The sequence below is a fragment of the Enhydra lutris genome, unplaced genomic scaffold, assembly GCF_002288905.1.
Source record: "Enhydra lutris kenyoni isolate GAN:26980312 unplaced genomic scaffold, ASM228890v2 scaffoldscaffold17, whole genome shotgun sequence".
In the NCBI taxonomy this organism is placed as follows: Eukaryota; Metazoa; Chordata; class Mammalia; order Carnivora; family Mustelidae; genus Enhydra; species Enhydra lutris.
In genome coordinates, this window is record NW_019154101.1 from 19,957,209 (window position 1) to 19,984,274 (window position 27,066).

Consider the following 27,066-nt stretch of genomic DNA (forward strand, 5'->3'; position numbering starts at 1 on the left):
CACAGTGAAATGAACAATGTGGCTCCACAGAGCGATCGTCTGAACAAAGCAGCATTTCGTAAATGGGTTGTGATACGTTCTCTTCCTTGGAGGCTTATCACTAAGTCAGCAAGAATCTGTCCTCAAAAGTCATCATGACTTAATTTTCCATCATTCCATGAATTGGGCCTTCAAGGCTGGAGGTGATTAGTTTAGAATAAAATGATTTAAAATCTCCAATAAATACTCCAAAGCTTAAGGTTTTAAAAATTTATTTAGTGCATACAAAGCTCCCCCCCACCGCCTCCAGCCTTTTCAGGACATTTTCAGGACCATATTCTTTCCCAGCTTCTTTTATTATCCGGGCTGCATCACATGTTTCTTACTGGAGTCCAGGCAATGGAAAATAAACAGACTCACATCTGGGAGATCCACACGGCAACAGTGGCAAAACACACCACCACGAAAATGAAAACTACAATGTCTGTCACAGGAGTGCAGCAAGAGAGAGGACACGTCAGGAGGTCGGCTTGCCAGGGGCAGCAGCTATATTGGCGTTTCTTTCTGCCTCAAGTTCAGAAACAAGTTGGACTATCTCAGGGTGACTGAATTTTCCTGCAAGGCAAGAAGACAGGGAAAAATAAATTGACAAGAGAATCCATCAATGTCTCCAGCTTGATCCTAGGCTTGTCAGGGGCTCGGCTCTGTGATTCACTCTATGCAAGGGCTCTGCAGAACACAACTCCAGGTCCTGAAGGTCATGCTCCATCACCCGGATGCCACCAAGCATTAGGGATGAGAATCGGACAAAGAACTGTCCCATTAGGCAGAGCTAGGAGAAACCTCACCAGGCTGCCTCTGAATGCATCTACTAGGAACTACAAAGAAACTCAGGTAGGACAGCACCCAGAGAACTGAGAGCAATCCCTGTCCCTTCTGAAACTGCAGTGGAGGGGAACAAAGCACCAACATCAGAAAGACTAGTAGGAAGACAGAAGGTCGAGGCTGTCCCAGGATGCAAACGTGCCTCTCTGCAAACACTTCTACACTAAAACCCACGGATCGGTGCTGCCTTCCCTGCCCCTCAGCCCTCCCAGATTTCTGTCCTGGGCAGCAACCAACCTGCAAGCTATCGTCCCATGTGGCTGGCACACGGGAATATTACACCCACCATCCACTCCCTGTTTTTCTGGTTTTTGGAGGTTTTGTTTTATTATTATTATTATTTTTTTTTTTTTGCCAATGCCTTTTATTGTTTACTGTTCATTCCACATTTAACTCTGTTCCATTTATTCCCTATTCTCAACCACTTCTTTGAACCTTCCCTTCACCTTTTTGCCCTAATGTCTGGCTTGTCCTGAGGCTATGGCTTTCCCTGCAGCCTTGTTACACAGCGGCTGTTTCCTCTCTCACATGGCTCTTGTTACTGGGCCTGGGGCTGCCCTTTATGCTCCCCGTTGCCTCCTGACCACCCTCGGCCCCACTGTGTAAAGGTCATACCGTCAGACTATTACCGCCACTCCACCAAAATAGCTCTTATTGAGGACATGCCAATTAGCTCCATGTGACTAAATCTGATGGCTCCTCTTTCCCCTCCTGAAACACTTTCTTCCCTTTGCTTTCGGGACCCCTGATTTTCTCCTCTGAAACCCGTCTTTCCCCCATCTTCTCCATCTAGTGGCAACTCCATTCTTCTGTAGTTGCTCAGACCAAAATCCTTGGACTTCTCTCATAAACACCACCACACAAATCTTGTCAACCTTTATATTCAGAATATAACCAGAATCTGACCACTCCTTCCTTTTTCTACCACTACCACCTGGCTCAAACCACTAGGAGACTGCAATTGCCCCAGTCAGTCTCCCCACTTCCAGCCCAAGTGACCCTTTCAAAACACAGGTCAGATCACACTTGTCCTGCAGTCCACCTTCTCCAAGGGATCCCCATCTTGCTCAGAGCCCATGCCAACCTCATATACTGGCCGGAGGGCCCCCGCCCACTTCTCTAGCCTCACCTGCAACCCTCTCCTCTCACCCACCCCCACAAACCACATTGGCCTCCATGCTGTTCCTCAACACACCGAGTTTCAAAAAGAAAAGAGAAAAAGCCATAAGTGGTGACTGAATTAGAGAAATAAAAATGTCTTATCAAACAAAAGCTTTTATGTCCCCTTCAAAATCCTCATAAGGGGGCACCTGGCTGGCTCAGTCGGTAGAGGATGCGACTCTTCATCTCAGGATCATGGGTTCGAGCCCCACGCTCACACTGTGCAGTTTACTAAAAAGAGAAATCCTCATAAGGGTCACAGTGTACATCTTCATCTCTCCTTAACTAAACTTGTTTTTTTTTCTTCAAGCATTATTGGGATAAGTAGGAAACCATCCTTACATCAGTTTTCATTACTTATAATTATTAATTTTTTAGTAGAGTAGTGCACCAGAGTGGAAAGTAAAGTGAACTTTAACCCCAATTCAGCTGAGGACGCATCAACCTCTTTCTCAGTTCAAGTTTCTTCCTCAATAAAATGTGGACTTTAAACCAGATGACCTCCTACATCCCATTTTTTGATTCTTCTAGGAGTTTCATGTTTCATTTTCTCTTTTTCACTGTGAATATATCAAAATAGAAAATGATAGCATTAAAATGCAAAGCACTACACAGACATGACTTGTATTTTAATTACATTATTGGCAAAATATGCTACCTTGGAACCTAATCATTGCTTACAATGGGTCGGCAAACCTTCTCTGTAAAGAGTAAGACAGTAAATACTCTAGGCTTTGTGAACTATGTGGTCTCTGTTGCCAACTACTCAAGTCTACTCAATTCTGCTGCTGTGGCTGTAAAAGCAGTAGAGACAATACATAGAGAATGAGTGTGGCTGTTTCAATAAAACTTTATTTATATGAACAAGTAACAGTCCAAACTTGGCCCATGAGCCATGGTCTGCGGATCCCTAGTCTACACTGCTATTCTAGTTAACTGAAGTCAGACATTTTTGAGCACCACCTGTATCAAAAACAGATGAGACAAACCTGGTCTTGGCCCTCAAAGAGTTTACTATGGTGTAGGATGAGCAACTGGAGGTCTGGGAAGAGACCCAACAAGAAACATCACTAAAGAGGACACAAGTCAGACTGTCACTACACTATGGAAAGCTCTAGACCAAATGGAGACTGAGCAAAAAGAAGGGAATGCCTCATTCTGATGGCAGTGGATCAGATAAGGCGACCGGGGAGAGGAGCAGCCTCTGACGGGAGAGCTTTTGAGCACAGAAGTTTTAAAAATGAAGATATGATAATAACTATGTCTGCAGAGGAGGAAAACACTGCAATCTGCAGGGAGAGCTGGGAGCCTGGCTGGCGGAGTTAACAGGCGATGACAAGAGTCCAATACAGAAATAACAAGGGCCTCATCTGAGGCAGAGGAAGTGGGGCTGGAAAAGACGGAAGGAAAATCGAATCAACCCCATGATGAGGCACATCATGTCCTGGAGCCCCGCCTGTGAGCCGGGAGTGACATGACGTCCTGAGAAGTCCCAGAGGGGCACTCTAGCAGCGCTCTGAGGGCAAATGGGGGTCGAGCTGAGCCTGAGGGACTCCGGAGTTGAGGGTGGGGGACAAGGAAGGACAGAGCTGTGCTCCAGGGAGCCACACAAACAATAGTCAGCAGTCCTACAGGTACAGAGCTTCGCCAGGAATTGTATCACAATGAAGACAGCAAAGGCTTATTGCCCAGTATTATTCTAAGCACCTCGCACTAGATCCTCAAATAACCCTATAAAGTAGATTCTATAATAATCCTTATTTAAAAAAAATTTTTTTTTTTAAATCTCTATATCCAGCGTGGTCCTCAAACTCACAACTCTGAGATCAACAGTTGCGTGCTCTACCAACTCAGCCAGGACAGTGCCCCTATAATTATCCTTATTTAAAAATGTGGGTACTAAGGCCCAGAGCTAGGTTAAGTAATTTGCTGGAGGTTACATGCATTACAAGAGGCAGAACTAGAACCAGTTGAACTCCAAGTCTGTGCCAAGAAGCACTATAATGACCATGGTGACTTCAACTGTTTGGGGTTTTCTACTTTGAACATCTCTTTTTCTGCCTCCATCTTCTATGACTTTACTTCTATCTAGCACTTCCAGATTATAAGGCACTTTCATAGATATTCTCTCTTCAATCTCAAAACCCACCTGTGACTCCAATAAGTAAGCTCTATGCTTTCCACTTTTCAGGGAGGATACAGAGAGGCCAGGACACCGCCCAGGGGTGCAGAGGCAGGTGGGAATGTGAACCTGGCTTGTGGCTCAGGGCCCAGGGTGCCAGTGCTCTCATGCACCAGGCTGCTCCTCCCTGGGAAGCCCACCACGTCCCGGTCAGATGCTCCATAGGGAAGTGTCATTAGAAGGTAACGACAGCAGATCCCATGAACGCGCCGTCAGTCACTACACTAGGAGTGAGGCCAGCTACAACAGTGTTTACTGAACACAACCCAGGGTACCTGCTGTGGAATCATAGAAATCCTGCAGCCTCCCGGGTCTGTCCTCCAGGTCTTCATACTCGGATGCCTGGAGAATCATCTCACATTGGTCCAGCTGCTTCACAAACCTGGCTTCTGCACTTGACTGGCCCTCATACTCCTAAGGAAAGGGGCCACAAACACAGCACGGTCAGAGCTGCGGGACGGGGTACTCCAGGCGAGTTCTGATTCTAGTATTGAAATCAGACTCGTAGCTAAAAGCACATTCTGTACTGGCCACCCCACCCACGCAGCCACAAGCCCGTTGCAGAGCGCTGCCTCTGTGATGTCCCCGCTCACTCTCAGCACCCCGTGCAAGAGGGATGTGCTTGCCATTCTGCATAGTCTGCCAGATGCCCCCAGAGTCCCAGCTGTTCGTGTCGAAACCCCAAGCATTCTTCCTCCCAGCTGGTACCCTGTCTTCGAGATCGTCATTTCATCCACCGGAGTGGTGGTCTTTTTAACTTCCAGCTACTATTTCATCGCATGCTTCTCAAATTACTTCCCTCCCCATTTAAAAACAGTCAGACTTCTTTTTCCTTTTTAAGTGAATTTCTAGCTTTCTCATTGAATTTTGGCTGTCTCTTTACAATGGAAACCTCTGTCCTTGCTTTCCAAACAGGTCCCCCTGGGGTATGACTCTGGAGGACACAGGCAGGACCGGCAGGTTCTTTGTGCAATGGCGTGTGTGTGCCCGTGTCCTGGTCACATGGTGGTGCTGAAGGCAGTGGACCGGGAGCAGCTTTTCTGCCTTTCCTCTGCCCTCCGGTCCCTCCCTCCTCAGTGCAAACCTGACACAAGAAGCTCCAGGAGGGCTGCTTCGTAGAGCAGGACACCTGTCACACAACCATAAGTCCCAATAAATACTATATAGAATCGTTTTTCTATTAAGACCAGAGTGTTCCCAACTGGTTTCCCTGCAAAGTTCTCATTTGTAATTCCACCCCAGATGCGTCTGGATAATGAGCCTGTCATGCTTTCTTGGCAGGGTGATGTGATGTGAATCACTTAAGGTTTCTCGATTTTTATTAGATGTCTTATTCTTACAAACGCAGCTATTTGGAATTTGATAGAGCTGAAAAGTATACAGGGAAATCGTTTTAATATGAAACCAAATACATTTTGTTTAACTTCAAAGGCCCTTAAAAATAATTATCTTTATTTAAATACTTATTCACATTTAAAATCATATATTTATATTTAATCATTCAAGTTCCTTATTCAACAAAAAAGAAGTGGAATGTACTCAAGGCACAGCAGTTCAGGATTTTTCTCTTATTGGAAGTAAGAAAAAAAGATTTCAAGACCATTAAGCAATGACCACACACTGTATAACAAATTCTGGTGAAATTACATGTTTCTTTTAAAAATATAAATTGTTGGGTTTTTCCTCAAGAAGCAATGGTACAGGCACTTTCCAATTTCATTTTCCAACAATGAGGGAGGGCAAGGAAAACAGTGAGGCCAAGAAAGCTCTAGAAGTAAGAAGACACCATGGCATCTTTGAGAGCTTAATCCAAGCAGTTTCTCATGACAGGAGGCAGAATTAATTGTAGGAGGAAGAGGCTGAAGGCGGGTGAAGGGTCAGCTCCTGAAAGGCCCTGTGGTTTGTGATAAGGGGTTTCAGCTTATCCTGCAGCGACTGGACGTCACTGGAAGGTTTCAGGCCAGAAGGGTCATGATCAGATCTGTGCTTAGAAAGATCATCTTACCTTCCGTGGGGAAAACGGCTAGATTAGAGGCAGAAAAATCGGGCTCTGAGACTTGGTAGCACCAGCAGAGCAGCTAGGAGAATCTGGTCTGGTCTAATTGCATGGCAGTGAAGTTGGGTCAAGTGGGCAGATTTGAGAAACACTAAGGACAAAAAAGTGAACCAAAATAGGAACGTGGATGAAAGGAAAGGCTGAAAAGGACTTCCTCGTTTCTGGCATGGGTAACTCAAGAGGGAGCAAAGGGAAGAAAAAGAGACCCAAAAAACTGACAGAGCAAGGGAAGAGCAAAACCAAAACCTAATGAATATTTATAACAAAACTACAGAACACAATGTTACCATGAACCACAAAATATATGTGAAGTGGGGACAAATCACCTCTAGCCATAAGCCCTGCTTTCCATCAGCAGGAGCAACAGGGCATGGGATAGACTTGAGAATAGGAAACCCTCAGCTCCATCAGCCGCTGACGCAAGCCCAGCCCTGGTGAATTCGCCAGCCTGACCAGCAGGGGGCTCTCTCCAGAACAGGGCCCCACAGAAAGAGAAACTGCTGGGGGCGCAATCAAAACTGAGTGGGGTCAGAATAACAAGAAGAAAAGAAAAAGTCCAGATAAAAGTGGGGAAAGAGAACAAAGCCAGGGAATCTCTGAACGCAGGCCACCATATATTTTAACAGTACATTAAAAAAGAAAAAGAAAAAGAAAAAGAAAAACAACAAAGCAGACAAGGAAGTTCTGTGAAGTTCAAAAAGTTATCTGGGAGCATGTGGGTGGCTCAGTCGGTTAAAGGTCCAGCTCTTGGTTTCAGCTGAGGTCACGATCTCAGGGTGGTGGGATCAAGCCCTGCATCAGACTCTGCACTCAATGGGGAGTCTGCTTGAGATCCTCTCTCTCCCTCTCCCTCTCCCTCTGCCCCTTTCTCCCCTCTCAAATTAGTAAGTAATTTTTTTTTAAAGTTATCTGAACCAGGTTTCGTTCCACAAGTCTGGGAAAACTAGTTGTGTATCAAAATGAGCACCGGAGATCAGAAAGCACAGAGATCAGGTCCCAAAGAAGCCTACCAGAAGCTAAAGAGAGCAAGGAGCAAAATGACATCTCTACAGACAATTCACATCAGAAAGACATCCTTAGTTTTTGCTAAAAGGATCAAATCTATAAGAAACTATTTCAAAAAGAACTAAAAGATGCTAAGAAAATGTTAAGACATGAAAGAACCATATAGAACATTAGAGATAAAAGAAAAGTCATTTTGCAGTGAAGGCTAAGCAAACAGAAACACAGGGATACTTAAACATACCTTAAAAGAAATAGAAATTGAAAAGGTTAGGTTTGGAAGCCAAAAAGATATGAAGAAGATGTAAAGGATCTGAGGGAAGGTGACAAATATCCCAAAGACGGGCAAAGAAGAACCAACATACAGATATGTCGGCATTTTGGAGGAAAAAAGGAAACCAAAGTAAAAGAAAAATTATTCAAAAAATTTTTCTTGAAATTAGTTTTTTTTTTTAAATCTGAAAGTATATATTGAACACACACACTAAGTAGCTAAGGATATTTACCCAGAAGGACCAACACCAAGACACAGTCTAATAAAATTACCATATATATGAAAAAAAAAATCCTTTGGACACCTATGCAGAAAAAGCATTGGACATATATGGAAAATAAAATTATTAGACTTCGCTTTATGAGCAAAGAGAATGGGAGTAATGTTTTTAAGACATTCAAGCAAAGAAACTGGGAGCCAAGGATTTTTTTTTTAATCAAGTGAAACTGACCTTCCAGTTTAAAGAACACAGAGGCAAGTTTAGAGCATATTGTTCCTGTGAGCGCTTTTTGAAGAACCTACAAGAGGACAAGTTTCAGACAGCCAAAATGACCAGGACAAACTGATGTAAGGACGGGTAGAGAGCATCAACAGATACTTGCAGAACTAAGACTCAATGAGGTATAAGAAACAATACATTATGGTTAATGTAATGTAACGGTAATGTAACAATGTAGACAGAGTACGATCTCGGTAGAGTACAATGACAAAAAAAAATACAGGAATAATAGAGATTAGCAGAGGCAAAACAGTTTTTTAAACTGTTTTCAGTAAATGGAATTGATGATTGTGCTATATACAATTGTTATTCTGAGATGGGTACATGTGTACAGGATAAAGCCCATATAATCATGATTCCTTGTGTGGAAGAAAGGATTATGTAGAGGAGGTGAAGACATACCATACAAGAGATTAAGTAAAAACCATGCAATACTGTATTTGAATTAGAAATATCATCATGAACCCACAAGGTAGACACACACATATATCCTAACTCTGTCCATTAAAAAGCATAAAAACCATAGACAACCCAGGAGCAGCAAGCACCCGACTGCACATATTGTGGTCGGGAAATTACACTGCCTACTGAAAAACAAAACAAAACAGGAGGTCTGGCTGTTGCAGATCAATGAGGCTGGACTACACTGCCTGCTATAAAGGAAGTGACCAAAGTCAATACCCCACTTTTCCTAGATGAACTGCAACCGAAGAGAGGAGGAGGAGGAAGCCTCTGCGGGTATAATTACTTCAGCTACTAAATGAAAACAAGACAAAAATAGTATATTATAATTCTCAATGGGATGAAGGGATGTAAGCATCAAGAAAACCCAGACATTATGTGCCTCACAATCAAAGACTCCAACACCATCTACAGTTTTGCCAAAAAGATCCAACGTGAGTCTGATCCAGGCTCTGGATTCAGAGGCCAATATGCAGAAAATAAAACAGAGGAACAGAACTGCATTATGAGTGTGCAAAACCCAGACTATGGAAAACTCTTTAAGCCAAATGCTCTGGATTCTTCCATAGATAATTTGCAAGAAAGAGAAAGAGATGGGCTGGGGGTCAGAAGGGAGGGGGAACTGTAGATTAAAGGAGATTTAAAAGATACATTAAGCTTTTTAAAAAAATGGACAGGATTAAACTTGAATGTTGGAGGATGACCGCTTGGGTCACAAAACCATAAAGAAATTCAGGTGATCCCTGTGAAAATCAGGGCAGTGGTTACTTTTGGAGGAAGGGAGTGGTTGGCCTTGGTCAGGGCACAAGAAAGGGCTTCTTGTGGGAGTGGCACAGTTCCAGATCTTTTTTTTTTTTTTAAGATTTTATTGATTTAGGGGGCGCCTGGGTGGCTCAGTGGGTTAAAGCCTCTGCCTTCGGCTCAGGTCATGATGGGATCGAGCCCCGCATCAGGCTCTCTGCTCAGCAGGGAGCCTGCTTCCCCATCTCTCTCTCTGCCTGCCTCTCTGCCTACTTGTGATCTCTGTCTGTCAAACGAATAAATAAAATCTTTAAAAAAAAATTTTTAAGATTTTATTGATTTATTTCACAGAGAGAGAGAGCACAAGTTGGGGAGCTACAGGCAGAGGCAGAAGCCAGTTTCCTGCAAAGCAGGGAGCCTGATGCAGGACACGATCCCAGGACCCCAAGATCATGACCCCAGTGGAAGGCAGGTGTTTAACCTAGTGAGCCACCCAGGTGCCCCCCCGACAATTCCAAATCCTGATGTAAGCGGTAGTTACAAGGATGTTATCCTTCCAGTAACTCATTATGCTATACACAGGTGTTTGTGTCCTTTTCTGTGTTTTACTTTTCAATAAAATGGTTTTTAAAATAATAAAAATGGCTGAAGAAAATGAGGATGCCAGGAACTGGCTGAGCAAGATATTTAGGTGGAGCTGCTGGATTTGTGAGTCTAGGGCTGAGGAGGAAGATGTTCAGGAGAACACAGAGAATTATCAGGATGTGATCCCGGAAGCCTGGGAGGAGTGTGCAGAGAGCAGAAGGCCAAGGACACAGCCCTGGGAAGGGAACATCGGCCCTGACCAACTTGGCCAAGAAAGAGGGACACCTGCACAAACTCCGAAAGAGCCCGGAAGGTACAAAGAAAAGCTGGAGGCAGCAACGTCACAGACCTGAGGGATGAGACAGCTTCAACGAGCCAACACCTGTGGCTCAGGCGTCAGGGGCACCTGGGCGACTGGCAGACTCTCCCAGATGGAGCCACACAAGACAGTCCGTGACCTTGGCCAGAGCTGCGCATGGTGGGCCTGAGTCACCCAGCGGCCTGCAGGCCATGGAGACAAGGCCCTATTTGGTGGTGAAGGGAAGGAGGGAAATGTGGTGTCCAGGGAAGTTTACTTCAAAATAGGGTACAGAAACATTACTTACAAGGCTTACAAAAAGCTGAAAAAGTTCCATCCATTTTTCCAAAGAAAAAGCTTTTCTTTTCTCACTGAAGGAGACGAGATTATTTGTTATCAGCTTGGGGGAGGCGTGACAAAGCAGGTGGAGGAAGAGAGGGGTGGGCAGCTGATGTGGGGCCAGAGATGGAGAGGCTGCATGGTGGCTTCTGGCACCTGAGAAGGCTCAGCAGAGCCTGCTGGGCGGGAAGCAAGTAATGCCGCCAGTCCCTAAGGCGGGGACAGGAAGGTCCCTGCATCAGCACTCTGCAGCCTCTGGCTGGGACTCGGGAGCCAAGTGATCCAAATGACTCGGACTGGGGTTCTGAGGAGCAACAGAAGAATAAGGAGTTCAAGCAGAAAAGAGATACAGTCTGGGTCCTGAAAGGGAAGAGAAGGGAAGGAAGGGGCAGGGAGGCCAGAAGTCTCCTCCCTTTCCCCTGGAGACAGGCCGGTGGACGGAAGCGTTAGGGGAAGTTTCTCTCTTGCATCTTCTATCTACCACCTCCTAGTGACTCTCCCTCGGGGACCTAGGATCCTCATGGTGCTCTGCATCAAACTCCCCAATAAAATACTGCACCTGAACCATGAAGTCCTTGGTATGGAGACTTTCTTAAAGGGTACCTGTAGACCCACTGTATCTCCAACTGATTGAACTTGGGGCAACATGGCGAGAAAATCCGGGGCAGGTGGGTACGCCAGGCATCCTGCCTGAGGAGCGGCTCCTGCTCCATCTGGGGACCCACAAGGATACTTCTTTAAAGGGAAAGGCAGGTGGTGGGGGAACAACTTTCTGTGATACTCGGAGAAAAATGACAGTGTTTTCTCTTGACTTGCTGAAATTTGATTTCACCCTTCTATGACCAAGAACATTTATAATCAAGGACGTTTAACTGCATTAAACAGACATGACCCTCTGGGCTGACAGATATTTATGGCGGTGAAGAGCTACGATTAAGATTTCAGAAATCAATCAACTGGCATTTTATTTATTTATTTATTTCACAGACAGAGATCACAAGTAGGCAGAGAGGCAGGCAGAGAGAGAGGGAAGCAGGCTATCCGCCGAGCAGAGAGCCTGATGCGGGGCTCGATCCCAGGACCCCGGGATCATGACCCAAGCCGAAGGCAGAGGCTTTAACCCACTGAGCCACCCAGGCGCCCCTCAACTGGCATTTTCTATGTAAGTTGTACTATTCTAAGTTCCCCGGAAACAGAATGACCATATTTTCTTAAACCAAAATCAGAACATACAGACTGGAGACAGAGGAAAGATAGAGCTTACCATGCATCTGGCAACATTCCAAGTCCTTTCATATATTAATTTGATTGTCATACAGTCTGTAAGATAGGTATACTATTGCTGTTGCTGTTTTATAAATGAGGACATTGAGTAAGTTGTCCAAGACCATACTGGTAGTAAACAGAGTATCTGAACCCTGGAAACTGGATATTGAAGTCCAAGTACTAATGATGGACATAAATTATAAAAATACTGAAGTTAATATGAGAGTCTGTATACTGGGATGAATAGTGTTTTCCAAAATTTCATGTCTACCTGGATTCTATGAATGTGATCTTATAAGATCTTTGCAGATGTAATCAAATTAAGATAAAGTCATACTGGATTAGGATGGGTTCTAATCCAATGACTGGTGTCCTTATAAGTAGAGAGAAATTTGGGTGTGGATATAGACATGGGGAGACCACCACCTGACTATGGAGGCCCAGACTGGAGCGATGTGTCTGTAAGGAAAGGAATGCCAAAGCCAGAAGAGGCATCTCTCAGGGGGCGCCCGGGTGGCTCAGTGAGTTAAGCGTCCAACTCTTGATTTCAGCTCAGGTCATGATCTCATGGGTCATGAGATCAAGTCCCAAGTTGGGTTCCTTACTGAGTGTGGACCCTATTTAAGATTTTCTCTCCCCAGCCCCTCCCCGTCCCACTCACACACACTCTCTCTTTTAAAATAGATAGATAAATAGGCAGGTAGATAGATAGATAGAAAGAAAAAAAGAAAAATGGAAGAGGCGTCTATGAGAAGCTCGGCAGAGGATTTTGGACTTTTAGTCTCCAGGACTGTGAGACAATAAATTTCTCTTGTTTAAAGCCATCCAGATTTCTGATAATTGAAATTTACCAGCAGTGCTAGGACACTAAGAGAGCCTCTTACTACAAATAAGGTAGTGGTATGGTGTCCTCAATATGCTAAACCTGTAAGTGCTTGTTCAGTTAACCACCACACTGCATTGTGAGAGAAGGAAAATGTTGAACGAGGAGGCAGGCTTTGTCACCTGCTACCTAAGAGACCCTAGGACACAGATGTTCTTCTAGTTTCAAATTTACAAAATTCTAACAGACACAGTAAAGAACCAAAGAGACAGAATACAGAGATAATTAAAAAATAGGTAAGAATATGAAAGTAGCCATTACATAGTACCAAAGGTATGAGAGAGAGGAACAAGACAGAGAGAGAGTGAGAATGAATTAGTTTTCAAGGGCTGCTATAAAAAGAACCACATCCTGAGGCTTAAGCAACAGAAAATTATTGTCTCATAACTCTGGAGGTAAAAGTTGAAATCAAGGTGTTGGCAGGACTGGTTCTTTCCAAGGGCGGAGTGGAAGATCTGTTTCTGGTCCTTCCCCTTGGCTTACAGAAGGCCTCCCTCATATTCACATGGTGCTCCCCCAATATATGTCTCTGTGTCCAAGTTCCCCTTTTTATAAGGACACCATCATATTGGATTAGGACCCACCCTAATGATCCCATTTCAACTTGATTACCTCTGTAAAAATTCAATCTCCCCCCCACCCAACAAATTTTTTTAATCCTATCACAAAAAAAAAAAAAAAAAAAAAATCTCCACAGTTACAATTTCCTCTTTGGAGAATACTTGAAATAATATAGTTATATTTCAAGGTGAACAATAAAAATTTGAAATATAATTATTTAAAAAAAAAAAACTCCTTCATAGTATCAAGAAAAAGCCCTGTCAATTCATTCAACAAATATTTATTGCCTACATCATGTATTATATTTTACTAGGTATTGAGAATAAACTATTGAATGGAAAAGAAAAAAAATCATATATTCAAATAAGAAATAAGGTCTTATTCGGAGGTACGTGTGAATTTTAGGGGGACACAACTCAATCCATATCAGAAGGAGAAGAGGGGAGAGGATTATCTTCTTCTGAGGGACTGCCTAGAGCTAGGCTTTTTTGTCAGAAGAGTCTGTGGGCTGTGAGAAACATGTATTATGCAGAGTGATAGTCCAGTTCTTGAAATACAGGCTTTCATAGGCACAGAATGGGGAGAAATGGTCCAAGAAATGGGACAATTCTAATGTTTAACACTCTCTCTACAGAATAATATTAGATGTTAGGGATGTCCATTTTCCTGCTCCATTTTCATGATTTCTAAATAAACTTAAATACACATGTGCCCGCCGGCGTCGGCACCCACGTACGTACGCACATTCTTCCATGGAGAGTAAACACTGGGACTTATTTGTAGGCTCAGTCTGTACGTCTGGGCCCTAGTGACCTTACCCTCTTGACCTTACTTCATTCATAGGGATGTATGAATTGCTTAAGGAAAGTTTAAGAGCCATGAATACTATTCTCTGTGAATAAATTTCTATAATTCTATCTCAAAAATGTGTTGCTGCTTATTTATATGGTCTTCATTCTCCCCCCTCTGGCTCTTCATAGAAAAACAAACTCCCAAACCTCCTAGAGTATGCAAACGTGACATCCATGCCAGAAAGCAAAAAGCAAAAAGCTTACAATTTTTCTCCTCCGCACCAATCAGCATCCCACGGTCTTACCAATGAAGTTATTTAATTCCTTGCTATTTTCTTTTAAGCTCTTGGCTGGCCCGGCAACAATTCTCAAGAAATTGAGAATTGTCGGGCGCCTGGGTGGCTCAGTGGGTTAAGCCTCTGCCTTCAGCTCAGGTCGTGATCTCAGAGTCCTGGGATCGAGCCCCGCATCCAGCTCTCTGCCCAGTGGGGAACCTGCTTCCCCTCTCTCTCTGCCTGCCTCTCTGCCTACTTGTGATTTCTCTCTCTGTCAAACAAATAAAATCTTTAAAAAAAAAAAAAAAAGAAATTGAGAATTGTCACATTCCAAGTGGCCAACTGTGTACCTGGCCTGAGATCTTCCTTAACAAGCTTAATTAACTCAACCAATGACTTTTACAAGATCATAAAACTATCACTTGTTTGGGGGGGTTATCAAGTCACTTAATGCTCTGAATTTTATACATTTTTTGCCAAATCCAAAGTCTTTTTGTCATGTTTTCATTTGGAAGCTACTTAATTAAAGGAGATTTTGCAGTAAATTGAAAGTAAGTTAATTTTTGTAATTAAAGAAAATTTTGCCGTAAGCTTTTTTAGCCAGTTGCTGATTGCTAACTGAGAAAATAATTTAACAGATACTGCCACTGTGTTCACAATAATTAGGGGACACAAGGGTTCCAATTCTTATAAAACGTTTTCAAATTCTGGGAGTCTTTCCTTCTTAGAGACATGGAATTAGTTTCATAAGCTCAGTGCCATTTTTTTCTTCCTGTGTATGAAATGCAGCCCAACTCCACTCCATTATCCTCAATTCATACTGTTCCAGAAGTTCACTTGCGAATACATACTTTGGCACAAGGGACTCTTATGCCTGAAGCAACCCCATTATAACTAGTAACAGACGCCACCTGAGCCAGCCTCCAGCTAGAGGCCATGCATATTTTGCTAAATTTAATTTTCACAATTATTTGGCAAGGCAGGCATTAACGGCCCACAGTCTTTTACCTAAAAACTGTTTCAGTTTTCAGCATATTTTTAACTTAGAAAATAATAAGGGACGTACAGGTACATGTTATAGAAAACCCCTAGTGGGGTCCAGGGCAGGCTTGGTTGCCAAACAGATGAGTATTTCTACATTAAAGCATATTAATTTTCATACTAAGGGGGGTGGGTCAGGGCAGGCGGACTCTAAACAGCCTCATAGTGATTCAGGTAAGATTTTACTGTGTGAGGTCAAGTTAGGTCAGATTTTGTTTTGTTTTGTTTTTGTTTTTGTTTTTAAGATTTTATTTATTTAGTTGACAGAGAGAGATCACAAGTAGGCAGAGAGGCAGGCAGAGAGAGAAGAAGGGAAGCAGGCTTCCTGCTGAGCAGAGAGCCCGATGTGGGACTCGATGCCAGGACCCTGGGATCATGACCTGAGACGAAGGCAGCGGCTTAACCCACTGAGCCACCCAGGCGCCCTTGTTTTTGTTTATAAATGGCTCCCTGAACTCTGTAGATTTCCTAACTGCGGCTAAGGGCATGTGGAGCTGTATTCCCATGTTCTAGGAGAAACAGGCCGGCAAGAGCCAAGCCCTTCACCTCAAGAGAAGTGGGGTTCAAATCCAGGTCTCTCTGGTGCCAAGCACTGCCCTCTGCATCAGAGCCTGCTGTCTCACAAGGGAAGGATGCTTATGTCACCCTCTAATCCAGCTAAATCACAGAAATGACAGCGCGCCACAGAATCGGACCACTGAGTAAAAGGCATTTTTAGGAGACACATCTATTCAGCGTTCAACACTGACACTTTCTCAACCTGTCCCCCAGGCTTCCCAAGTCAAGGGAAGAGCTCCACAGAATCGGACCACTGAGTAAAAGGCATTTTTAGGAGACACATCTATTCAGCGTTCAACACTGACACTTTCTCAACCTGTCCCCCAGGCTTCCCAAGTCAAGGGAAGAGCTGACCTGGCACACTGGGCAATGGGAAGTGAACTCTGCCAGCTCTGTGGCTCAGGGGAGAGAAGGCGGGGCAGGAGGGCAGAGGATGTGAAAGAAAAGGTGGAAAGTCAGCCTCTGAAGGCAGGAGCAGGGAGCAGGGCTTTGAAGGACCCGGGAGAAGTGAGAGTGTGAGGTAGCGATCGAGGATAAGGAGGGGCGCTAGGGGCTCCAGCAAGGAAGGGCCGGTGTAGAATGGAAGGAAGTGAGAAACTGTGGTAGACAAGGGTCTGTTTGTTGTTTTCCCTTCACAAACGAAAACCAGCACTAGGAGCGGGAAGCAATGGGAACACAATGGCTTTCCTGGCTCTTTCCACTCTTCTTCCTTTTCCCTCCAGCCAAACGGCCTCCCCCCTTGCCAGCAAGCTCTGGGAGGGGAGTAAGCACCCACAGGGCCCCCATTCTGTCCCCCCAGGGGCATCCTGGCAGCACTTCACGTGGACCCGACTCAGCCCTGGAGCACCCTTCCAGGTTTCACAGATGGGCGACAGGCTCAGAGAGGGGAATATGCCCAAGGTCAGAGCCAGTGGTGAGGGCCCACGTTCTTTCCAAGGACCAGAAATGGGTAGGGATGATGTAGCGAAGGTGGCAAGGGCAACGCAACAGGAAATCCAGGGGACTGTGAGTCAAGATCTGTGCCAGGCATTATGGTGTCAAGGGAAATGGGGAAATTGGAGGGAAGAAAAATTTCTATGAGCCATGAGAAATTCCTACAGCAGCCAGGAGGTGAGAAACAGACACAAACCAGAAAGCAGTAAGTTAGAGACAGCTGTGATGACAATCTAAGTCAACTAAAACACTGAGGAGCCATATAAATTCAATCACAATACATTAAAATGCAACCTATCATATATACTTACTTCCCAAAGTTCATAAAGTTCCTTCCTGAGATCCTCTGGGAGGAGCTGGGTCAGCTGCTTCATGGCTTCCTGAAATAACAAACAGTTATTTTAATCATGATCACATTTATCTAGTGAACAACTCAACTACAAAAGCCAAATCATGGGCTCAAACTCTTACAAATGGCTCCCCAAAGGGCAGAATATTGGACAATATTTATGGCTTACAAAGAGGGCAGTTGTGCACATTAAAGAAACGTGTGTATTTATTCGTATGGGCTTCGCTGAGCATATGTTTTGTGGTCTGCACCACACCAGACACCAAAAAAAGGACAAGGAAGGAGGAGGGTGTGAGACGATTACAGAAATATCAGAAGTGAGGCCAGGGATTTTACATCTTATGGATGAATGGCAAGATGCCCATGTAAATTTCCAAACAGAAACATACTAAAGTTCAAAACAAACCTGAGAACAAGAACAGGAAAGTAACACTGAATTACAAAGCTCAAAATTGTTTGTGTATTACTGTATGCATTTTCTATTATTAATGTTTTTATTGTATAGCATAAAGCACTATACAAATGGGCAGTTACTGTCATTAACATAAAGGAAATAACACGAGAGTATTTTGCGGGCTCACAGACACAAGGGCCGAAAGGGGATATGATATTAAAAGACAATTAGCAGGACGCCGGGGAGACTCAGTTGGTTAAGTGTCTGCCTTGGACTCAGGTCATGATCCCAGGATCCTGGGATCGAGTTCCCCATCAGGCTCCCTGCTCAGTGGGGAGCCTGCTTCTCTCTCTCCCTCTGCCTCCCACTCCCTCTGCTTGTGCTCTCTCTCTCTCTGACAAATAAATTTTAAAAATTAAAAAAAAAAAAAAAAAAAAAGGTACGTAGCTACATCATCCAGGAACCATTCAAGAGCATCCCTGATCACTTCTTATTCTCCCTCTGTAAACATGTCCAGGCGTGGGAATCTAGCACATCAGGAGGTTGCCCAAATGGGCTGTAGGCAGCTCTGACAGAATATACTTTTTTATATCAAGCCGAAAACTGTCCATGAAGGTCTACCACTATGCCTACCTCCAACCCTCCGGGATCCCTCCCTCACACACAAACACAAGGTCAAGTGACCCAGCTGGACCAGAATCTGGAAGCCACAGGGACTGGTCCACGGGAGGACCACGTAACTCAAACCAGCCATTTGAGGGACATCTGCGTGATTTGTCCAACAGAGGCTAGGGGGGAAAAATTATACAGAATACCACTACTCCCAGAGCAAACTGCATTTGCCAATGTCATGGATCAGCCTTAAGTAACTTCACCATCTCCAACGATCTATAGCACCATGCCTCTCTCAGTGGTATCAAATTTACGGTAGGTTGTGTCTGCGTTCTCCCTTGTTTCTTTTTCATAAATTCTAGTAAAATGGTTGAGAAAATCTTTGCATTCTCAAAAATTAAGGGCATCTTTATAAACACATTGCCTTTCTCTACATTATTCCAAAAACACAAGTCTGTCCATTGCTTTTGTTTGAAAAGAATGAACTAAATAATGTGTATTTATAGGTATGTAAAAACCCAAGCTTTTAGAATATTTTACTCCAGCACCAAACAATGACTGATGTGTGCTCTGACCATAGTGGGAGAGAACGGAACCACACCTCTGTCGTGCCAGATACTCTATTTCTTCAAAGGCAGCCTAAGACTAAAATCAGCTTTTTGGAGATCACATCCAGTTACTGACTTACTGATAAACTTCCTGTTGATTAAAACCATCATGTGCTTTGAAAAACCAAAACAGGTAACAAATATGTTGTTGTTCTCTTCTTGAAAATTGAACAATGATTTTCTGGATCTCTACTCACTGATATCATTTGTTATCATAAAATCCGACTGCATTTGGAGACCTCCGACGTAGTCGATACTCCTTATTTGGTAACGTATGCCACAGAACTGTGCCCACCTTTTTAAATGAACCCTTTGAAAACGACTTTGCTAAACCCCGGGGTACCTGGCTGCATACATCAGACTTGCCCTCCCCATGTGAGCCCTGCCACCCCCACTTCTATATGGAGTTTCACCTGGTCCACACACTGATTTAGGGTGATAATTTTCCTAGCTTCCTCCCATTAGCAAAGCATGCCAGGAATTTGCCAGAAGTCCTGACTGACTAAACTTTCAGCAAACATCCAGTTTTGCGTCAAGCACCCAGAAAGCATCCCGCATCCTTCAGACATCACTTGTGGGGCTGAGCAGTATAGGGGTTCGCTGCAAACTATAGATTCAACTGGGGTTTGGGGCCTGACTCGCCTATGACTGGCTGTGGAACCGTGGGCAAGGTACTTCACCTCTTTGTCCTTCTGGTTTCGCATCTGTAAAATGGGGTGAATAATGGCACGCATCTACCCAGGGGGGGCTGTCGTGAGGATGAAACAGGTAATACAAAGCTCGTGCTGTCTGGCACATGATGACCACTCTCTAAAATGTTCACTCTATTTTTCAGTTTCTCTATTTTGCCACATTCACTCCCATAATAAAGCTTGGTTCTCCTCCTTTTAAAAACTCTTGGTTCTTCAGCAACTTTCAGCAACTTGAACCCTGGCAGATCCATACCTACCATGATTCTGCCTTCTGACTTCATCTTTTTGTCTTCAAAAAGCAGTATGACCTGCTATCACTGTATCCCAGCCCTGAGTTCCACCCCACGGGTTCCTGATGGTCCCTACGAAGCGTCATTCGCCAGCTCGCATTATAATACAAAGTTTGTTTTATCTTATTTAGGAAGGGGGTCAGACAGTATTGCTTTTGGCCCTAAACTTTCTCTTCCGTGCCCTCAATTTCCCTTTCATCTTAATACTGTATACTCTCCTCCAAAACAATCAACCTTCCAAGTTCACCAAGTGTTTTCCTTCCCTCCTACTTCAGTTTAAGCCTTCCTGATGCAGTTGGCTAGCCCGTGGGCAAATCATGCCGCCCGATTCTCATTATGTGCATTCCACCCTGAGCCAAGAAACCCTCATTTAATTATCTTAATGCATGGTTCAGACATCCAAATCTTGTTCATAAACACCATCTGCATAAAGAATTGTTCACCTTCCAGATCTTTCTTTCTGTTCCCAAATCCTAACCAGCGGCAGAAAGAGGCAATGGACTCTCAGCCGTCTTCCAAGCCTTCTGTTTCTTGTCTAGAACCTGTGGTTCTTCAAGATGCTTCCCCTGTCCCTCCAGATTATGGCCTCTGGGAAACACAGGAGTGGGCAGTGGCCAGGAGGTATAATGAGGCTGGAAAGAGTCCCATCATTGCCAGGATAGGAAGCCCAAGAGGGCAGAAGCACTCTCTCTCTGTTCATGCCCCAGCAGGCCCCTCCACGAGGTGTCACTGGCCAGATCTCCCCCTGTCAAAACAGTAGCTGGTCTTTTCCCATCTCCAGTGAGTGGAGAGCCTGCCCAGGGATGCTTTTTTTCTCCTACAGACTCTGACTTGCTCCTCTGTGGAGGAAACCTCAAATTCATTATCTACCTTCACGGGACAGTTTGTCTTTCCTCCTTGCTCTGTGTCACTGCACGGTCTCTGAGGACCCTCTGCTACTTCGATATACCATTTCTCCTCCACAATGTCCAGACTGACCCTTGACTAAAACTAGCCTGCATCCTGAAATGAGCTGTATAATTAGGGAGTCTTTTTGTCTTCGTCATGTCATCGCTCAACATCCTCTGGTTCAGAGCCAACTCCTTTCTGCTGCTCGGTATCTTGAACTAATTGGTTTCTTTTCGTAGTAATTCTGCCAGTCAGTCCAGGAACTCTATTCACATCAGTCTAGACTCCTATAGAAAAACAATGCCTCGACCTTCTCCGTCTGTATAGGCTGCCATGATACTGAGCCTATATTCTGGATCTGTATTTTGGCAGGAAGAACGCATTCCTTACACGAGTTCCCTTGTTCCCATAATGTCAGAATTCCTAAACTGGTATTCCTTGTGGACCTTCTTGCCTCTCAGGGGATAAAAACAGTGCAGGTTACTTAACTCCGGTCTCCCCCAGCTTTGAGAACAGCTAGTCAAACCCACCTGCCCTGTTGAAGCATTTCAATGAAGGATCCATCCACTGAGCAATACAGGACCAATCTCCTATAATAAAAGTAGCTCGCAATAATCCCTGAATTGAGAACTAGCCATTCAACATCAAAAAACAAAACAGCAACAACAACAAAAAACCTTCCTGGATTTTCTGACCTCTGCCTTAAATATGTCTTCCTCTTTGGCCCTGGGCTCTGGATTTAGAGTCCAAATTGATACTGATTTAATATTTTTCTGATGTTCCTTTCTTACTATTACAAATATTTTTCATTACTTTTAACCAATAAATCAAAGACTAATTGAAAATTCACAAGTAATTATAATAATGATTAGACTTGTGATTTACAGCATTTTCCTCCAAAGAGCTTAACCAGGATGGCGAATTCCTTCCAATTCTAGCTACTTCCCTTGGGCTAATGAAAGCCATACTATCTATGTCCACTATCTATGTCCACCTACTCATGAGAACAGAAACCCAACAGTTTCCTGTCCCTGTGTTAGACAAGGCTGGGAGCAGGCATACTTTCCTGATCTCGTGTTAAACAAGGTTGAGAACAACCAACACCAGTGCACTACTTCTAGAAACCCTTGCTTCTAGAAGATAAGACCATTCACGGCCCAGATAGAGTAAGCACTAACAGCTTATTCCTCCAGACTCTCCTCTTTGAGACTCTGCCTCACCAGTCCTACCAATCCAACGCTATTTTGTCTTACACTCACTCTGTGCAACCTAACTAGTGGCCTGTCTCATAAGGTCCATCTGACCATCCTCCAGCCCAGACCCTCAAACCCTACAAATACCCGCTCCTGATTCCCACCCCCACCCCGACACACTGCTCAAACTCTGTGCTCTCCCTTACTGCCACGGGTCCAATGAACTTAGCTTTGCTTCAGCAACAGGGGTCTCTGGCGGTCTCTGGTGGAGTCAAGAGTTAACACTGACCTCTTCTCGCCTATGTTTTTCTTCTTTGGGGATGTTGTCTGCTGGTGCTATGTCCCCAACGATGCATTCTGCCATATCATGAACGAGGGCTAGGCGCACACATCTGACCAGACGAGAAATGGTGAATAAGGACACAAAGTTAGATTCGCTACAAGTTCCTTCTCTAGACTATCGTGAAGATGCATTTTTTTCCCCTCCACCCTTATAGGGTATGTTAATGAAGTATGTTCTTTTTTTTTTTTTTTAAGATTTTATTTATTTATTTGACAGATCACAAGTAGACAGAGAGGCAGACAGAGACAGAGAGAGGAAGAAGCAGGCTCCCTGCTGAGCAGAGAGCCCGATGTGGGGCTCGATCCCAGGACCCTGGGATCATGACCCGAGCCGAAGGCAGAGGCTTTAACCCACTGAGCCACCCAGGCGCCCCAATGAAGTATGTTCTAAAGTAATTCTCTTCTACTAGCCAACAACAATTCTGATTTGAAACTGCTAGTTAATATTCAACACGATAAAACATGAATGCAGGGGAAACTGTTTAGCATGAATTTTTTTGTTGTTGTTTTAATGGCTATCACTTTAAAAAGTGGACAACTTCAGATGACAAAGCCAGGAGGGGATGATCTGGTTATGGCATTTACTTCCTGATACAAAACTCAGAACTAATCATTTCCCCAATATACTAGTTAGATGTCAAGATGAGGCTCTTTAGAGAGACATGGGGAGAGCAGGACAGATCTGGGTCCGAATCCAGCAACCATTTACTAGCCGTGTGACTTTTGCCAAGTGACTTAATTTCTTTAAATGTTCGGTTCTGTCATCCTTCATTTTATCATCTGTAAAAAAGGGGCAGTAATACATCATAAGGTTGGTAGAAAAACTAAATGGGATCCTGTGTGTTCCTGGCACATGTTGATCATTAGGCCAATGGCTATGATTATCAATAATAATGATTAGGTCTAACAACCTCCCCATGGTGTACCAACTGCAGCCTGTCTCCGTCACCAGTTTAAATCTCCAACTACTCTTGGGTTTGTTAGCTCTATTCCACGCCATGTTCGTCTTGTGCTTTTTGCCCAAAATCCCACCTCTGTACCACCTATAGAGTAACAGGGCGCCTCAGCTCTCTAATGAAACTTTGCTACAATCAAATTGATTTACTTATCATTTCCAAAACAGACCTTTAATTTCGGGGCTTCCGTTGTTATGCCCTCCTCTCTGCACGCTGTGCCTTCTACTTCTCTACCCGGTCAGCTCTTCAGAGATCACCTCTGATCCATTCCGCCCCCTCTATTAAGATCACCCAAGCACATGTGACCTCTTCTATCAGAATAGCTTGCTAGTTTTTTTTTCCTTAAAATTTTTATGTATTTATCTATTTTTAAAGTAATCCCTTAGCTCAGTGTGGGGCTCAAACTCATGACCCCAAGATCAAAAGTCATGTGCTCTACTGACTGAGCCAGCCAGGCACCCCCAACATTACTAATTTTTGAATGTAACTAATTTGAACATAACTAATTTTGAACGTAACTAATTTGGGGCTTTTTATAGAAGCCAGTTAGGACCTGCGTCATTCCCAGGAGATTAACTTACTGTCTTACTTCGTTAGGAAACTGTGTCCTGTGCTCAAAAAGCATTTTAGACACCTGTTGGCTGAAGGAGAGAATATCTCTTTCTCAGCTACCTCTTGCACATACTCCTCCAAAAAATCACCCTACCAATGGGTGCTAGTATTCATGAAAGGGCTACAGCGTACTATTACAATGACAGAATTTTAGACATAGCACACTCACTGTCAAGGCCCTGGAAATCGTATTATCACACTTATGTCTTCTTGAGATCACGGCAGGCTCTATCACTTGCCAAGAGAAAACCCAGAACGCACTTTACAACTGACGCAACCAACACACGTAATTCCCCTTCCTACAGCCTGAACCTATATGGTTTGCCGCAAGTAATTTCTCTTGACAGATCAACTAAAAACTTCAAGAATTAGATAAAAGCGTCAGTCACAAGAAGCGGCACATACCCACAGACCAGAGATTCTAGCAAACATCAGAGTTCACGTCGGCTTACCTGTCTTTGTTAAGATACTCATCTTTGGTCACCAGAGCCATAACTGCCATCCTGTACATGTGATCTGACACGCTCTCTGGCTTCTCAACATTTCTGTATACCCAGCCAGTCCGTGGGACTCTCTGATGAGAAGGAAGAAGAGAGAGAAGCTTATAAAAATGAGTATTTAATCTGCTATGCTCTTTAAGAGAAGCCCAAGGAATAGGGTATAGAAGCAGGGTCATAGTTTCTCGGAAAGTGTCGAAAAATGCTTAACTAACCAAATGATCAACATCTGGAATCAAACCAGTGAGGTCGGGAATAAGAAGGAGGAGAGGGAGAAATAATTCACAAGTATACAGTGCAAGAGTCCAAAGGTCGAGTTACTCTGCATTACTAAGGCATAAATTATGGAACATACATGGGTCCTTTAGACATAAAAATAAAACTGTAAAATATTGTGTTTTCTTAACTATGAGAGTTGAGACTCTTGCCTTCAAACAACCCCATTCAACACATGTACAAAACACTGGTGAAAGCTCTGAACTTGAAAAAGTGAGTGACAGACTTCCCAGTCTGGAAGCAGAAAGGAGAAAGGCCTTTCTAATTGCTCCTGCTACCCCAGTCATGATTCTGCTTTCTGTTCAGATCAGGATGCGATCTTGTGAGACTGCATTTTCTCCCCAGGAGTCAACATTTCTGAAGAATTGTATAAACAGTAGCAAGAGCGGCAGGATACAGATAATCTGCTTTTAACTTGTAGAAATTCTGCAAAATCTCCAATTATGGGTAGAGGAGGATAAAATGGAAAGGGAGACCACACAGAATACAACTTCAGTGTGCACTACATAAAATCTTCTGTTAAAAAAAAAAAAAAATCAATGGAACAGAATAGAGAGCCAAGAAATGGACCTTTAACTCTATGGTCAACTATTCTTCAAAAAAGCAGGAAAAGAATGTCCAATGGAAAAAAGCCAGTCTCTTCAACAAATGCTGTTGGGAAAATTGGACAGCCATGTGCAGAAAAATGAAACTGGACCATTTCCTTACACCCACATGAAAACAGACTCAAAATGGATGAAAGACCTCAATGTGAGACAAGAATCCACCAAAATGCTTGAGGAGAACACAGGAAGCAACCTTTTTGACCTCAGCCACAGCAACTTCTTCCCAGAAACATCGCCAAAAGCAAGGGAAGCAAGGGCAAAAATGAGCTACTGGGACTTCATCAAGATAGAAAGCTTTTGTACAGCAAAGGAAACAGTCAACAAAACCAAAAGACAACTGACAGAATGAAAGAAGATATTTGCAAATGACATTATCAGATAAAGGGCTATAGTATCCAAAATCTGTGAAGAACTTACCAAACTCAACACCCAAAGAACAAATAATCCAATCAAGAAATGAGCAGAGGACATGAACAGACATTTCTGCAAAGAGGACATCCAAACAGACACATGAAAAAGTGCTCCACATCACTCGGCATCAGGGAAATACAAACTGAAACCACAATGATACCACCTCACACCAGTCAGAATGGCTAAAAATAACAAGTCAGGAAATGATAGATGTTGCCAACCACGCAAAGAAAGGGGAACCCTCCTACACTGTTGGTGGGAATTCAAGCTGGTGCAGCCACTCTGGAAAACATTATGGAGGTTCCTCAGAAAGTTGAAAATAGAGCTACCCTACGACTCAGCAATTGCACTACTGGGTATATAACCTGAAGATACAAATGCAGTGACATGAAGGTACACATGCACCCCAATATTTACAGCACCAATGTCCACAATAGCCAAGCTATGGAAAGAGCCTAGATGTCCATCAACAGACAAATCGATAAAGCAGATGTGATATAGATCTATAATGGAGTATTATGCAGCCATCAAAAACCACAAAATCTTCCCATTTGCAATGACGTGGATGGAACTGGAAGATACTATGCTAGGTGAAATAAGTCAGAGAAAGACAATTATCGTATGATCTATCTGATACGAGGAATTTGAGAAACAACAGAGAGAGAGGATCCAGGATTGTAGGGGACGGGCGCGGGGGGGGGGGGGGGGGGGGGAGGGATGAAACAAGATGAAACCAGAGAGGGAGACAAATCATAAGAGACTCTTCATCTCAGGAAACAAACTGAGGGTTGCTGGAGGGGAAGAGGGTGGTAGGGATGGGGTGGCTGGGTAATGGACATTGAGGAGGGTATGTGCTATGGTGAGTGCTGTGAATTGCCTAAGACTGATGAATCACAGACCTGTACACCTGAAACAAATAATACATTATAATCTTAAAAAAAAAAAAAAAGTCTTGTTACTTCTAGAAGTAGCTAAGAGGCGGACTTAAAGCACCCACTTAACATCTGCCGAACTGATGGATTCTGCTCTTCCCACCAGCGGCTGCTCTGAGGCCCAGCAGAGGGGTCGTGAGCCCCACGTGCGTTCTGGGCTGAAGCCCGCGGGCAGGGAGGGTCCCACACATCACCGCGCCAGCTGCTCTCCAGAAACCTCACGGAGGACTGCCCAGGCCTCCCGGATTTGCACCAGGCTCATCTCCCCACACAGGATTCTCCCGGCTCAGACTTCACTGGGCCTGCGGTGGGCCCAGCCGCTGCGCTTCCTCCACCGCCTGTGCCTGCGCGCCTGGGCGCTCACGGGAGCTTCGGGGCCCACACCTGCGAGGCAGGGAGGGCGCGCGGAGGGCGCAGGCCCCAGCCCCCGCCAGCTGCAGCTCGGGACGCGGGGGCCACACCGGCCTCTCCCCGCGCGCCGCTCGCCGGGCCCCAAACGGCCCCGCCGGGCGCCTGCTCACCTTGAGCTGCCCCACCAGCCGCAGGAACCGCAGCAGGTTCCGGGCCCCCCCGCCCGAAAGGGCCTTGGCGGAGGCAGAAGCCATGAGGCTTCGGGTCCCGTACGTCCCAGCAGGCCG

At 44.4% G+C, this 27,066-nt stretch overlaps 1 protein-coding gene across 1 annotated transcript; it reads right to left on the minus strand.

Moving 5' to 3' along the window:
* Window positions 1-243: 243 nt before the first annotated feature.
* LOC111147645 (HD domain containing 2) lies at window positions 244-27,066 on the minus strand. Its single transcript, XM_022503839.1, has 6 exons — window positions 26,950-27,066; window positions 24,160-24,281; window positions 22,087-22,189; window positions 17,083-17,151; window positions 4,483-4,621; window positions 244-594 (listed from the first exon to the last, which is right to left on the minus strand). The coding sequence occupies exons 1-6, from the start codon at window positions 27,031-27,033 to the stop codon at window positions 497-499; spliced, it is 615 nt and encodes a 204-aa protein (XP_022359547.1). The 5' UTR covers window positions 27,034-27,066; the 3' UTR covers window positions 244-496.